Source organism: Leptinotarsa decemlineata, unplaced genomic scaffold (assembly GCF_025532065.1).
Source record: "Leptinotarsa decemlineata unplaced genomic scaffold, Ldec_3_MD MMD2_tig00026307_RagTag_RagTag, whole genome shotgun sequence".
Classification (NCBI taxonomy): Eukaryota; Metazoa; Arthropoda; class Insecta; order Coleoptera; family Chrysomelidae; genus Leptinotarsa; species Leptinotarsa decemlineata.
In genome coordinates, this window is record NW_027412681.1 from 8275699 (window position 1) to 8292677 (window position 16979).

The following is a 16979-nucleotide window of genomic DNA, read 5'->3' on the forward strand; positions in this document are numbered from 1 at the left end:
TTGCCTTAATGTAATTCAACAGTACATTAGAAAATACGATTTGACAAAAATATCGTCAATCATAATTGTTGATGAACAATGACTCTACGAGGTTATGGAAAAGGTACCACAATTCAGAACTTAGTTCTGCGTATTTCAGATAGGAAGTACAATCCATTGTTGAAAATTGATATAGTCCAACTCGTTCTTGTGGATTAAAACTTATATCACAATGAAAAAATCAAATAAGATTTGTATTGAAAAAACTTAATTTTCAATAAATTTCAATATTTCTCTTTATAGACCCATATCTGAAAAACCAACAACTTTTCTTATTTGAGAAAATGTGATTCAAGAACAAATGGATAACAATAACCAAAAGTATAGGAATTTGATATCAGACATTTTATAAAAAACACTTTTTTTTCGAAATGGGTAAAATTTATTTATCGTATTCACATCACAGAGAAACAAACATACAATGAGAGTAACAATAAACTCTGCTTTGAATTGTTACATTTACTGATATTTGGAAAACATGTACACCATTCAGTGTATCTAGTTCGGTATTTCTTATATCATCTTATACTTATAACAAATCAATCAATATTTGTTTGTGCATATATATATATATATATATAGTTAGGATGAATTGTAAGAAAGTGTACAATTTTTCCATTAACTTTAAATAACGATGAGCTTTATTAGTAGTTGCATCTGTCTTAGTCAGTTGAAAAAAGAAATTTAGATGGAATTGTCAGCATCTCAACCCCACAATATATCATCATAAACATGACAAAATAACTGTAATATGGCTGAAAGATGACAAAGTTATACAAAATATTTACACCGATTTTAAGACCCCTTAATAGTGACAATACGAAAAAAAAAATGAAAATTTTTCAATCAACAATTTATAGAAAATGACATTTGAGCCAAAATTTCAGATTTTGATTTTCAATTGACAGTTTTGAAAATGATCATTATTTTGCAGTGACATCATTCCATTGTCGAACGATTTGACCATTAAACTTGAAACACATTTTCTCCTATCAATTAAATTTCACTGAATCCGGATATGGGTGGATAAGAAGACTGATGGAATCCAAAAGATTATATTGTACCTACTGAAATATCTAGCAAGTATTAAAAACAATTTCTTAGATGAAATCTACAGACAAAAAGTCAACATATTTTGAGATTTTAGCTTGGCGCCAATTTCTTGTTGGAAAATACATGTTAAACTTTTCAAGAAAGTACTTGGCTCCATTAAATTTTCAAGCTAGTGCGTATCATATTTACTTTCGAAAGAAACATTTCGTGCACAAACCATCTTTTGTATTCACTATTGAACGTTGAGATGAGCTGACACCCATTAAAACTTTTTTCAGAACCAGGCACATTCAGATGAAATTCACAAATATTCAAATCAAGATTACTTTTTGAACGTTTATTCAACTCGTAACATTGAACGAAACAGCTAGATGAAACGTGTGTAACTATTTGGGAAATATATTCAACACCAGTGTTCATTCACTTCTACAGTAGGAAAGCTCTACAAACCAGTAGAAAATTGAAGATCATTAGTGGTATCTCAAATGTTGTAACAGCACTTGCAACGAATCAATTGGAAATATCGATGATATTGATTAATGATATGTCCAACCAAAAATGCCAAAACACATGAAATATCTGTCACTATTATTTCAAAATATATCACGGCAATTTCATATTATACCTGATAATGTAGACTTCCTTAAAATTCATCCAGAATCATGTCTTTGGACAATTAGTCAATGTCTTGCAAGTGGAAAACTATTTGAAATTAAAATAAACAATAATTAAACCTGTAAAATTATTAGTGATCGAAAGCTTTGCTGATCTACCAGTTATGGATAGTTGTAGAAAAACCCAGAAAAATCAGTTATATATTATGAGTTCATCTCCCGCCAATTTTTGAAGGAGCTAAATTATATACGTGGATAAAATTTAGGTAAAATGGTACCATTTTTACTATTTTTTGACCACTTCAATAATGAAAATCACAAATGATTTTACAAGTACTATCTACTGAAATTTATTTTCAGTTTCCTAGTCCATCACCTACTAAAACTTCATTGATGTTACTTCAAAAGTAGTACTAGTATCATTTTTGAAAATTTCACCCAACTCTAATATCCAAGTTCAAAAGAGAGTGTAGATCACTATATCCATAACAGATGTATAGGGTGTAAGTGAAAACCTGTTCAAAATAACTAGGAAAAATAAATAAGAATTAGAAATGTGTTGGAAAAATAAAATATTCCAGATTTTGTTGTTATTCCCCATATACTGTGGGTACCAACAAAGTACATGATAATTGATATATTTTTTTGAAAATTAATTTATTGCTCGCTATGTCACTCAAGTTTATACATATTTGTTGTTCGATCACACCTTTTATAAATTGAAATGAACAAAAATGAACCTGTAAAGCTATTTTGAAATTGAATTATTGTTTAACTTAAGGAAATATTTTGGTCCTATATTCTATTTCACTTATGTTTCAAATACGTACATTTTTTAGCCTATGGAAGTCCAAAATTCAACTTTTCAATAGTTTAAACTCAAAGTTTCTTTGTTCTTAACCGTTCTTAGCACGCCTCACCCAAAGTCTGAGGTTCGATATCATAATGCTTATATAACTGTCCGGAGCTGTCATTCTATTCAACTATCCATTTTGGTTATTAAATTGTGAAGATAAAAGAAATTAAGATTACAAAGGTAACTTGGAACCAGATCAAATAATGTCTCGTGTTGCATCTAGGTAGAATGTTCACTAGAGTCAGCCAAAAAAACAACCTCCGGCATCAACAATAGGCCAATAATTGATCCGAAGTAATTCATTATACTCAACCTTAAAAATAAAATACATTTGTGACTAATCATGAGCAAGAATCCATTTCAAATTTTCATCAACAACAATCACTACTCTACTGATCCATTTCAGCTCACTAACAGCCATAGTGTTTTTTTGGCTCACTTCCTAAATCATGTCGACTATAAAAACATACCAATATACTTTGTCCACTTTGGACTACTCTTCAATATCTGCGTAGATGTGAAATACACATTGGTCTATGTGAATCTGTGTATTTCGAAACATACTGGAAAACCTGGCATTAAAATGATGAGATACGTATCAGTTTACACTTTTATTTTATTCATTTTTTTTGAAATAAATTACAAAACGTTATAATGCCAAAGTTACGATTAGAAAATAATCTTGACTAGAAAATCAATAGACTTGATCTACCAAACATTAAATACTTATAAATCTATTTTTATACACAACAGACTTGATCGTATTGATGAACATCAAATTCACATAAATTACACCACAAAATCGCCTTTCTGTGAAAATCCATCTGCCGAGGCCCATTCAAATTCGAGAGCATACATATCTTAAGATTTTTATATGGCATACATATTGTATCTTTCGTACACATTAATTTCGACCATCATATTCGACTCATGAATTTTTCAAGAAAAAAAAAACTATTTTGTCTGAACGTGTTTTCTCTTAGGGATACAGAATGTATCCCTGCACATAAAACTTCTTGAAGTTAAATTGATTTCTGAAAGATCAAGATTTTATCATGATGAATTAAATATAATTCATACCTGTAAAATTAATAGAATAAACAGGCATAAACATATTTTCACTAATGATTCCTCTTACTTGTGCAGGTGGTACAATTTTAAATTGAAGGCATTTTTTTCAATACCACAAAACTCACTTTTGTGGAATGTATTTTATGTTAATTGCCCCTCAAGGCATACGTCAAGTACTCAGTTTCTGCTAGAATGGATGATTGTATTCCAATGATTTCATTTCAAAAAATCTTATCAGTTTTTCTCGTGAGAAAAAAGGAAGTGATGAGAGATACAAAATATTCATAGGAATGTATCACTTAAAATGCATGTTTAGATTACAATGACAGAAATGAAAAATCCATAAAACTATCCTACGAAATGGTACTGAAGCTACTTTTTTTAACTGTAAAGCGCCATATATTTTTATGTACACATTAAATGTTAAGTTTAATTATATTTTTATCTATTACAAAGGTCCTTAGTTTTCCTGATTTGTGAACACATTTTTGGGCAGTGCACAACGACAAAAACGCTATACTGTCGTTATACAGAACCGCAAAAAACCATACACAAGTAGGCGTTATAATTATGGTTAGAATAATGAGAGACGAAAACTTTAGTCCTGTTACTGGCAAATCGAATAATTACCGAAAAATTTCAACGACCGTCCACCGTTGTGCAAAAACATTTGTGCCACCTCATAGGTCAAACATCAATTCGTTATTAATATTTGATATAATTATTCATATAATCGAGGATGAGATGAACTTTTCTGTGATTATTCGACCCAATCTTTAGGAAATATACAAATCAAACCGAAGAACTTTGTTGAAAGCTATTTAGCCACGAATCGCAACTTGGTACTAGTATACAAACACACATGTACTGAACGTAGAGATATGATACCTAATTAAACTCAAGTCTAACACAAGTATAAAGTTAGTTTCATTTCGATAAAATTATATAAACATAAATAACATTACTTAGACTTACAAAAATACTCTGAAGAAAACAAATAACTTACAAAAAAGCTAATAAACGTCAATAAATGCAATCTCTTTCACTAATGGCACAATTCATATATACGAAAAATAACACTAAATAACGTTTTCCAGTGAATTTTGGTTAGACAAATGAAACGAAAACAGAACTGTTGTTGCTCCTCCGATGTATTTGTACAATGCTGATACATTTTGGGCAGAAAGTTGTGCGATTACCAAGAATTGTGCTGTCATTCGATAATAAACATGAATATTGTTGAACTTTGGTAATTCAAAAAAAGTAAGACGTTTGGTATTATCAAGCACAAGCTACTTATTGATATTTTTTACATGTTTAATAATTATTCAACTCATCTCATAACGAAAGAAAAACACATTTTCAACTTCTCACTCAACAGTTATCCAAAGATACCACAAGTACAAGGTGTTTTGTAAACTAGAGTGCCGAGAATAAATTGGAGATTTCCTTGAAAAATTAATGCGATTTTAGTAATGAAATGAAAGAGTTATAAAATTTACTGCTTCTATCTATTTGCATCATAGTTTTTCAATAATTGTATCCTTCCTAAGACGTCTCAAATTAAATTGAAGTTAATCCAAATTGATTTAAGTCGATTCATATATTTTTCACTCTAATATGACATTCAAAGGCACTGCCCTGGTTAACAAATGGTCATTCGAAAAAGACATAAACAAGACAACTGGTTTCTACTGGGTAGAAGAATCTTAGTACTCATATTTCAATGTAAGAAATAATTATTCATTGAGTAATATAAATGTAATCTTGATGTTAGATGAGAGCCACAGTATTCCAGAAAAAAATGCTTTGAAGCAAATATATTGCATGATTAATGTTTTTTGTAATGCTCACAAACTCTGATGTACAGCAAACTATTAATTTGGTCATAAATTGGCAACAGTCTTACATTTTTTCTTAGGAGAAAAATCAAAGTCCTCAGAGTCCTATATTTATATCATCTAACAATGGTCGGGTTTTGTTTGCACTAAGCTTATTTCAGATATGTCATTTCCGCCAAAAGTTATCCGCTCTCTCTGCTAAATCATAATACTATGAGCACAGATAGCGAATAACATCCCAAAAATAATCTGAATTTGTTTTATTATTCAATGATTGATTTCTAATGTCCCTACTACATTTTGTTGAAAGATTTCCTGAATATTTCACTGAAACCGGACACCATATTCTCAAATTTTTTTCTTCTCGAAGATTCTACTATTTCGAAGGGCACCTAATCCGAGTTAAAACCTAGTACCTTGTTTTCAGACATATTTTTGAAGGATAACGAAATAGAGTTTAATGAAGTGGAAGCTGGTAAAGTTAATTTGAATATCATCATGAATGTTAGAATCTGTATCTTTCTGAAAAGTAACTTCTAGATAAATGAGATGAGATAAAAAAAACACAAAAAAAATCTATGTATCATTGTATTTCCTTAAATTTCCGTTTTTTGACCTTTCAACGAGTTTAAGAAAAATTATATTCTGTATTTATATCAAGTGAATTTTTAATGTTTTTTTTTAATCTCCTTTTTCATGGATATTAAAAAAAAATTGTATACTTCAAATGGCATAAAAATACCTGAAAAATCTTGACACTTCCATAACACTGTGTTACTCCAAATTATGTATTTGCAAATGAGGAAACTGTTTTTATTTCGAGATTCCGATAGAAAAACATAGCTTAATTTTTTTCAGCCAAGAAAACTACTGACTTAGTTTTCTTGTTGCAAATTGATCAAAATAACAATTATTAACATTCCATTGAAAAAGTTATACTTAGTTATTTCTCAATGGGAATCTCCAATTTCCATCCTACACCCCAGTTACAAAACACCTGAAATATAGTTGGTGAGAAAAAACTTACTGAATGTTAATGTTGAAAACTATGACACGTTTTAAAAAATACGTCATTATCGTATCGTTTTTCGACTGTGTGCTAGAGTCGTTTGAGTGAGGAAAGAAATCAAGTGTGCGGGTTTTTCAGTAAAGACCGCAGTTGCGAAGATTATTGGCTATGATGACGTCAGTGACAGCGTCGAAAACGAATTGAATGTTGTGTGTGTCCGTGGCGCAGGTCATGTGGCAGTATATTTCTTTGGTTGTCGACTTGTTTTTGGCTTCGAATTGCGCCTGTATGTAGGATGCTGCCTCCCCATATTCTTGTGCACCTAGACATAATACAATCGGTATCAATTTAATAATATGTCTGGTCTGGTCAATGGAATTCTAGAGGCTACTGATAATTTTTCAATGAAACATGCAGGTTTCGAATTTATATGACAACTTTTATATTAAAAATGCCATTTTTCTCAAAAGCAAATTTAGAATACGATAAATTGCTGATGAATTTATTGGCTTCCTTAAGTGTTTTCATGAAAACGCTTCAACTACTACAAAATGGCGGAACTTTTAATGATTGCCTGAATACATTGACATTTAACTACATAAAATGAGGTAATAAGCTTGAGGTCAGTTCAGAAGATGCTCGAAATGGTTGCCTTGAACTTCTTGACATATGAACAGCATATCCCATATTTCACGCCGAACATTTTCGAACACAGTTACGTCAATATCTCTACAAATATTTATTATTCTCTGCCGAATATCCAATATTGAAGAAAGTTTAGTTTCGTACACCTTTCGCTTCGAATAGCCACATAAAAAGTCCAAAGGTGTCAAATCTGACAAGCGGGCTGGCTATTCTGTAGGACCTCGACGGCCAATCCAACGACCAGGAAAAGTAGTATCCAAATAGTTTCTTACTTGTTTGGAGTAATGGGGTGGTGCTCCATCTTGTTGGAATACAATATCCATATCGAATTCATTAGGATTCGCTTCGACGATTTCGGTAATGAGAGGATCAACAGTAGTTTACAGCATATTCAAATACAGTTCCCCTGTTGAATTTTGATCAGTAAATAGAGGTCTTACAATATAGTTTCTCAATATTCCTGCCCAAACGTTAATTTTTTCTTGGTATTGGGTATGTGTTTTCAGGAAAATGTGAGGGTTGGTGTCACTACAATAACGGCAATTTTGTCTGTGAACATTGCCGTTTAAAAAAAATGTACGTTCGTCACTGAAACAAATATTGTGAAGATATGTAGGGTACCTTGCAATGGTTTCCGTCATGATTTCGCAAAATTCTGTTCTTCGATCAGGGTCATCTTCAGTTATTGATGGATGATACCTATTCCTCTTCAAAAGTCTCCACACAGTAGGATACACCTCACAAACATTCGCGACGGAATAAGTAGAATGTTCAAGGATTTACTACCATCTCACCAATTATTTGCACTTGCTGTTCTTCTGGAATGGATGACCTGGGGGCTGTTTGTTATGTACACTACCGGTAGTTGTGAATTTGGATACAAGTTCCCTCAAATATTTTCTACAGATAGGATGATTCGGAAAACTTCATTGAAAATCCTTTCGGTCTCGTGAAAGTTACGCGTCGCACCGTAAATAAAAATCGCTTCAATTTTTTCTTCCAATGGACGAGAATTTAAGAGATTGTTGACGTGGTACCATTCTACTAGTAAAACCGAAAACCATTTTGTAGTAGGTGAAGATATTGACTTTTTTGAGTTGACCCGTTTAAAAAATGAAAAGGGGGAACATTAAAAACGCATGGTCCTGCTGACGGATGAACGAGAAACATTTGGGAGACTAAGGTCTGTGAGGTATCTTGCATAAATTCTGCCGGATATATTTCAATATCTATCGTGGTATTAGCCGAGGAAGTAGTTGTTTTTCAGCAGGAATTTACTGGAACCTACTGTGTAGGTAGTTGGAAGAGATGAATATTCCGAGATTTCATTTCGAAATATTAATTTTATCATTTGTCAATATGTTAGTGAAAACATTTGAAACTTCATATTCCTTTGTTCCTTTACGATAAATTGTAAATATCTCAAAGTTGAAATTATTCTTTCTCCTATTGAAATAAGATTCTGAGTATGATACGTTTCGAGAGAATAAGCAACAATATTGAAACTTTTTGGTATCAATCACCAAACCTTAATATTTCTCATTCAGAGTTGCATTTTTCGCATCTTTGAAGTAGCATTAAATGTCTTTTTCAAACAGTTTAGACTGTTTTGAGGAGTCAGTAAAAATCACAAATATCATTAAATTTAAAACTTTCAACGAATCATCCAATGATAGACATGTGAAATTTGGGAATCGATCAAATAAAGTAGCTAGACAACCGCCATTACTACATAGACATATGGATTAACAATGATAGTTTTGACTGAACTTTATCAATCATAATTAAATTGAGATTTAACCTGTTTCTATCTTGAAATATGACAATAAGATCATAAACACATACGACTATGTACCCTAGCTCTAACACAGAAAATCGTTTTCAGGAAGTGGCGTTGAATGATTGGATGACTGCTCATAAGGCCATCAAGTTCTGAATTATGTTTTGTTCTTCACTCTGCTGATCTTTTCAAAAGTCTTTTCGAAAATTTGGGTCACCTCTGTGAGGCGAGCCAGTCATAAATCGAAGATTATAAATCTAGTCTTATTAGTATAGTTGAAGCCAAAATTCTTGGTGTATTATTGGAGATTCAAAAATTACATTAATGAATTATTCCAAAGATATTATTCATCCCCACAAGTACTACATTGGGATGGCATTGTTCATCTACCTAACTGGAATTCACACTCTGGAAGATATTATTAAATATTATTGAATTTCAATTATGCAGTACCCGATAAACAGATTAAGTTCAAAATTTTTTGACGTTTGGAATGAGTAGGTAGGTTCAGGTCCTCAATCTATTGAGGACCTGATCGGCAGTGAGTCTGCGACTAGCTTCATCAGGTAGGTAAGCAACATGAATGTGTTGTTTGGGAAGTAGGTCCCCTTTGATGCTTTGCAGAGAAAAACTTTCCCATTGCTGAATGGTACTAACTGCACAAAAAAGCCAGGAAGTGCTTTCCTGATCCTCCTAAGTAACCTGTAGCCATTCAGACCAGAATGTCTAGCTCCGAAATCGGATATGGGGACTATGGCCATGATGGCAATCTGAAGAGATTGTTCGATATTATGGGTGCAAGAATTCCACTCTAATGTCTACAGCAACCTTTACATATGAGGGCATCTGTAACACAGATATACCTGACCATAGTTTATATTCAGCAATGAAGGACTTTTTCATCTCTGGTTTGGGTGAATCATAGTTTGAGTATGAGCACTTGCTCATTTGCTTAGAAGAATATAGTTTTCTCTCCTGATGCAGATTCTTCTCTTTCTGCTCAAGAACTTGATGCAAGGCAGGTTCATGATATATCCTGCTGTCGAGGAGACAAAAATTTGCTTCCTGGCTGTACCACTAATCTCTTAGATGACTATGTACACTACGACTATGTACACTATGTACTCTAACACAGAAAATCGTTTTCAGGAAGTGGCGCTGAATGATTGGATGACTGCTCATAAGACCATCAAGTTCTGAAGTATGTTTTGTTCTTCACTCTGCTGATCTTTTCAAAAGCCTTTTCTAAAATTTGGGTCACCTCTGTGAGGCGAGCCAGTCATAAATCGAAGATTATAGATCTAGTCTTATTAGTATAGTTGAAGCCAAGATTCTTGGTGTATTATTGGAGATTCAAAAATTGCATTAATAAATTCTTGCAAAGATATTATTTATCCCCACAAGTGCTACATTGGGATGGCATTGTTTATCTACCTAACTGGAATTCACACTCTGAAAGACGTCAAGTATTATTGAATTTCAATTATGCAGCACCCGACAAACAGATAAAGTTCAAAAATTTTTGACGTTTGGAATGAGAAGGTAGGTAAGTAGGTCCTAAATGACGGGGTCTATTGGATCCTCCATTGCAATCTGCGAGAGATTATTGAAACTCATCTACCCAAATTCGATCAAATAAATCTAGTTTCTTAATGAAGCCGAAAACTATTTGGTGTTGCTCATCACTGTGCCTGCTGTGGTGGGGCAGATTTGAGTAGATTTTTCAGGTCTTCAATCTATTTAGGACCTGATCGGCAGTGAGTCTGCGACTAGCTTCATCAGGTAGGTAAGCAACATGAATGTGTTGTTTGGGAAGTTGGTCCCCTTTGATGCTTTGCAGGCAGAAACTTTCCCATTGCTGCACAAAAAAGGCAGGAAGTGCTTTCCTGATCCTCCTAAGTAACCTGTATTCATTCAGACTAGAATGTATAGCTCCGAAATCGTATATGGGGACTATGGCCATGATGGCAATCTGAAGAGATTGTTCGATATTATGGGTGCAAGAATTCCACTCTAATGTCTACAGCAACCTTTACATATGAGGGCATCTGTAACACAGATATACCTGACCATACTTTATATTCAGCAATGAAGGACTTTTTCATCTCTGGTTTGAATGAATCATAGTTTGAGTATGAGCACTTGCTCATTTGCTTAGGAGAATATAGTTTCCTCTCCTGATGCAAATTCTTCTCTTTCTGGTCAAGAACTTGGTGCAAGGCAGGTTCATGAGATATCCTGCTGTCGAGGAGACAAAAAGTTGCTTTCTGGCTGTACCACTAGTCTCTTAGATTTGTTCAAGAGTTAGCAGTGAGGACAAATGGGATCGTTTAAAAAACTTTCATCTCCTCTATAGAATCAGGTTCGAATTTTTTTTGTTACTTCATGGTTCAGCGTGTAACTAGAGAAAAAAGATCCAACACAGCAGAGCCCCCATTACCGTGACAAGACTTTACGACAAAACTCCTCACCCGGCACGGTGATTCGTGTTGAATTGTTAATACTTTCAGTTGTTCAATTTCACAAAAAAGTAGCGATTCCATTTTTAAAACATGTGTTTCATTTTTATCGACATCTATTCAAATGTTGTTGAAAAAAATGTCAGTAAGTTTACCTTATTCAAAGTAAATAAGTACGAATTGAGTAAAAAATATCACAAATGAATGTGAAATGTCATCTTACCTGCATATTCCGGGAAACATATCGTTAATGGAGACTTCCTAATTTTTTCTTCAAACAGATCTTTCTTGTTAAGGAAGAGGATGATGGAGGTATCTGTAAACCACTTATTGTTACAGATTGAGTCGAATAGCTTCAAGCTCTCTTGCATTCGATTCTGAAAACGAGATGAATGAAATTTGAAATGTTCTCAAACGGAGAAGTTAGATTTTTATACAAAAAAAAAATGAAGCATATGTATTGGTCAACCGATGCAATATCAATTGTAAGAACTTATCTCTTTTCTATTATGGTGAATAAATAACATTGATATATACAAAAGATATTTTAAATGAATTAATACTGACACTCGAATGAAATCCCAACTTATCTCAAAAATGTCTTTTAAAAAACAAAGTGTTCAGACGTTTCAACATTATAATTTTTTCTGATGACTTTGACCCTCAAAATTATCATTTGATGCTAACTCAGTTAGCTTAACTGGCGTCCAGGTGCACTTTATGCCAGAGGTTTCGAATTTACATTCAGATAATTTTACGCCATCTTTATACTTGATTCACTAGATAAATCTGTAGTGGACAAACACTACAGATATAATGATAGGTATAATTGGAACTTCTGATGTAAAATTGATCTATTGAAAATACTTTTCTTGCTAACACATTTTCTGACGATGCTAACATGCTAAGTGAAATTTTCATCAAGAGACAGTTTTTTCTTCTGGTGTGGGGAAAGAGTTCAGTAAACGAGATATTTTTGACTGTTCACTTTGACGTGCTTATTGTTGGCTGTTTAGATAAACATCTTGCAAATGTTAGGTTAGATGCATTCTCAATCATTTTAATTAAGAATTAGTAGCGTAAAACCAATAAACTGTAAATCACAGACGAAACATAGTTGACCCATTTTCATAGAGTGATCTAGTCTCAATTCTATGGGTACCTAATCAAATTAAATATTCTGATTTCTGTGAATCAGTGAAACAAACAAAAAATGGTGTTAGAAAATATTCAGTATACAAACTTCATTCAGTCTCATATTTTGACAATTTATCTTCACTCTTCACCATCTTCTTCATTTTTTCAGAAAGGACAGATGCGATCTTGTTTGAACTTGTTACCTTTAGTTCAGACTATAGTAAAACCAATAATGATTGAGAGTAAAGCGCGTTGTCATATCTAAATTTTACGTTACCAGTTTATACCAGAATCAAAATATAGTAAGCAGTAGAGTTGTAGGTTGTGGCAAATTATAGATAATACAGAATACTAGTACGATTAAAAGGTATTAATTATGACAAATATCAGTAATGAGCTTGTAATGAGTAATACTTATACATTTCTTGATTACTATCAGTTAAAATTCATTATTTTCTGTATAGTGTTAGATATTTATTACAACTAGTGGCAACGCTGTACGCAACGATATTTCTGTCTTTGTCACTTTACCGTAACTTCCATCTCATCGTTGCAGTCCTCACTAATGTACTTGCAGTCATGAGCGTATCATTGGTTTGTGAATTATACAGCGTGAATTGTACGTTTTTAAGTTAGTCAGCAATCGACGTGTTGTGATAACAATTGGTGAAAATAATAGTGCTAATAAGTGTTTAAGCGTTACATAATTATATTTCTACACCGTTCTCAAACTACTCAAAAAATGGGAGACATGGGCGGGCCTTCCACGTCGAAAAAGGTAAAACGGTCGGAGTCTCGGTCAGTAAGAGAAAAACAAATTGTACTGCGAGTATTTCACTGTCTTGAAAGAGATCATCAGCCACCAAAAGATGACTTTGTGCATATGTGCTGTAATTCTACGTGTGTACCTCCGAATAACCAACCGGGCATTTCTACAACATTAAGTTCCACAATTACAAAAGATAAATTAGTTGATATGTGCTCTGATTATACCGGTGTACCAAAATCATCGATTTACAATGCCCCATACCATAGTCGAAATTTAGAACCATTACCGAAACAATCATGGAAAAAAGCAGCAATTCAAGAATGGTTAATTAATAAGAACATCCAATATAACAAAGATAGTTTAAAGGCAGAAGTACTTCAGCTAGCAAAATTACACACAGACAAATATAAAAAATTCGCAGTGGATGAAATTGCGTTAAGTCGTGGAATTACAGTTTTAAGGTTACCACCATACCACTGCGAATTAAACCCAATAGAATTAATCTGGGCGCAAGTAAAAGGATATGTGGCACGAGAAAACGGAACATTTAAATTAGTGGACGTGCAACATCATCTACAAGAAGCTATTCGAACTGTTTCTGCAGAAGACTGGAAAAAATGCATGCAGCATGTTTTAAAAGAGGAGCAAAACATGTGGGACGTAGACAACCGTATTGAACACAATATTGAACCAATCATAATTCACTTTGATGATAGCGGTAGCAGCAGTGACGAATCTGAGGTTGAAGATTAGACGAAAATTTGTACATTTACATTTATATTATATTCTATTTTATCAAAAATTTGTAATTTGTATTTTCTAGTACCCCTGACGATGAGTTTAAGTTACTCGAAAGCTTGAGAATAGTTATAAAGAGTTCACTTATCAATTGCTGCAACCCAATTGTGAAAAAATTTTATATATATATATATATATATATATATATATATATATATATATATTGTGTTTTTTATTAATATTGTTAATTTATTTGGTACCTACTATAATTACCACGATTATTACTCCGTTTTCATAAGGCCCACCTAATGACTACAACGATTAGGTAAATTACGATACTGCAAAGTTTTAATGAAATAAATAAAAAATGTGTATGAATATTTTAACTAATTGTACTAAGAATTTTTCTTTCATTCCTAACCCTCTCAAAAACTAATAAGCACGCCCTCGATTTGCTGTCAACTGGGCTTACTTCTACTCTCACTCATTATTGGTTTTAGTATAGCTGAGTTCTGCTTTACGAGGGTGGTTCCAGAAGTACCTGGCCAATAAAAAAAAACACAAACTTTTTTTGAAAAAAAATTATTTAATTTCAATATAATCTCCGTGCGGCTCTATACACTTTTCCCAGCGAGTTCAATTAGTATAATAAGAACTGTCTTGCTCCTCAAAATAACCATCAACTGCCGACATCACGTCTTCAAAGTTAGAAAATATTTGGGCACTGAGTCATTTCTTCAAGGTAGCAATTCAAATTTTAATTCGTTAAATTTGGTCATTGTGATAATGGATTTGTGAGCTGGTGCGTTGTATTGATGAAACAACGCTTTTTTCTTAGCTAAATGCGACCATTTTCGATTGATTTCTTCACTCAAACGTTGCAATAAGTTCGCATAATACTCGCCGTTGATAGTTTCAACTTTTTCAAGATAGTCAATGAAAATTATCCCAAAAAACCAATACCATGACCGTGCCTGCAGATGAAACGGTCTTCGCCTTCTTTGAAGCCGGTTCTATCTTTTGAGTCCACTGTTTTGATTGTTCTTTTGTCTCGGATGTAAAGTGATGGACCCATGTTTCATCCATGGTTATGAAACGACGCAAGAATTCTGTTTTGTAGATGTGAAACTTTGCATCAATTGAAACATCTTCAACGAATTTTTCGAGTGTGAGCAAACGCAGCACCCATCTTGCACACAGCTTTCTCATGTTCAAATTTTCAGATAATATAGGATGTACCACACTTTTTGAAATTCTTACAAAGTCTGCTAGCTCGCGCACTTTCAATCGACGGATCATTCAGCACCGCTTTATGAATTTTCTGGAGTGGTCACCTAATTTGGTCGACCACTATGATGCTCGTCTTGGTAGCTCGTTCGGCCTCATTTAAACTCTGTTACCCAATATTTTACTGTTGTAAACGAAGGAGAGGATCGCGCAGAGTTGAATCCAGTTCAGCCTTCATATTGGTTGGGCTGAGGCCTTTCAAATGAAAATATTGTACCACATAACGATAATCAATTCTCTCCATTTCCACAAATTCACCGAAAACGTTCGTTATTGATGGCTGCCAAAAAATACTAAACAACGCAGCGTCTGCAAACTTGGTTTATAGATTGTGTACCTTCTGATACAGTGACATCTTTCAAACAACTACCACCATCTCTAGGTCATGTCGGGTACTTCTAAGACCACCCTCGTATGCGCAGTATCTTTCAGGCATAGAAACCCGTATTCAGCACAGTAGAATAATACAACCAGTAGGCTCTCTTATCACGTGATCCACCCGTATTACTGGGGACCTTCAACCGCTCTTAGGATGAGATTCTCATCCAACGCGATCAGTGCTGTAGTATCGATGGATTCGACGGTACCAAGGGCGTCGGATTAGTAATAATAAACGGTCGGAAATTGATATTGTTTTTAGTTTATTCGCTGTTGTTATTATTGTTTTTAGTTTTTGTAGTTGGTTATAAGTAACCTACCACAAAATTTTGTATAATATCCTTAAATTTCTTTTTTATATAAGCGCACGCCTATGGTATAAGAACGAAATTGGCTCCGCACTTCGTTTCGAGGTCACCGAGAACTTTGTGAATTTATGAATGAAAGTAGTGGGAGTGGACTTACTGGTTGATTTTTACTATGTATTCAGTATCCCAATAACACTTGATATATTTCAATTTTCAATTCCACAAAGATACCTTTGAAAATGATTAGTCACTAATCAGTCTGTGTAAGCTTTGATTATAAATAAAAGAACAGGATAGGGACCAATATTTCAACTTTTGTGTGCCATCAAAGAATGAAATAAAACGCTCACTCGATAAAACATGCTTACCGTCGTTTCGTCCTCATGTAGGACTTGATCGTATTCACTCATAGCTACACAGAAAATAATCGCAGTCACATCTTCGAAACAATGAATCCATTTTTTCCTTTCCGACCTCTGGCCACCAACATCAAATAACCTGAAATATAAAATATATGTGAGTTTTTTATAACATCAAATATGAATTTCAAATGCCTACCCCTACTGGCACGGTAAAGAAAAAGCTAAGAGGTTATAATAATGTAATTTATAATTATGTGTAAAATTTATGACTTTTAACAAGAAATACAAATAGGTGATCATAAATTAACTACAGTAACAGAGTACTACTACAGGGAACCAACCAGTGACAGCATTGAGTTTGAAAATTAAAGAGAGGACAACAATTATTTTGAAAAGAGGTTGGTTGGGTAACAGGATCAATTTTTTCTTAAAAAAAAATATTTTCTTGCCAACGTTTCGAATTTAATTAAATTCTTTAAAGAATCTAATAAATAAAATATTATTTTAACAAGCTATATAGTATACTATTAGGTATTGTTCCACCATCGTTATACATAATATTACTGTTTACTAATTTCTACACTCTCATAGGCATCTATATACCTGTTGTTGTTAACTTGTCTGACTAATCTT

General features: G+C 33.3%; 1 protein-coding gene and 1 long non-coding RNA gene across 8 annotated transcripts in view; one reads left to right on the forward strand and one right to left on the reverse strand.

The window, feature by feature from the left end:
- The window catches only part of LOC111508330 (uncharacterized), a 47244-nt gene that overhangs the window by 24011 nt on the left and 6254 nt on the right, over positions 1 to 16979 (forward strand). The gene's annotated exons all lie outside the window — the stretch shown is intronic.
- Positions 3161 to 16979, reverse strand: part of Galphao (G protein alpha o subunit) — a 176205-nt gene continuing 162386 nt past the window's right edge. For all 7 annotated transcript variants that reach the window (XM_074181373.1, XM_074181376.1, XM_074181375.1 and 4 more), the window contains 3 exons: positions 16353 to 16482; positions 11591 to 11744; positions 3161 to 6805 (listed from right to left, as the gene is read on the reverse strand). In XM_074181373.1, the coding sequence (XP_074037474.1) occupies positions 6618 to 6805; positions 11591 to 11744; positions 16353 to 16482 (472 nt within the window). In that variant the 3' untranslated portion in view covers positions 3161 to 6617. The remainder of the gene's footprint in view (positions 6806 to 11590; positions 11745 to 16352; positions 16483 to 16979) is intronic.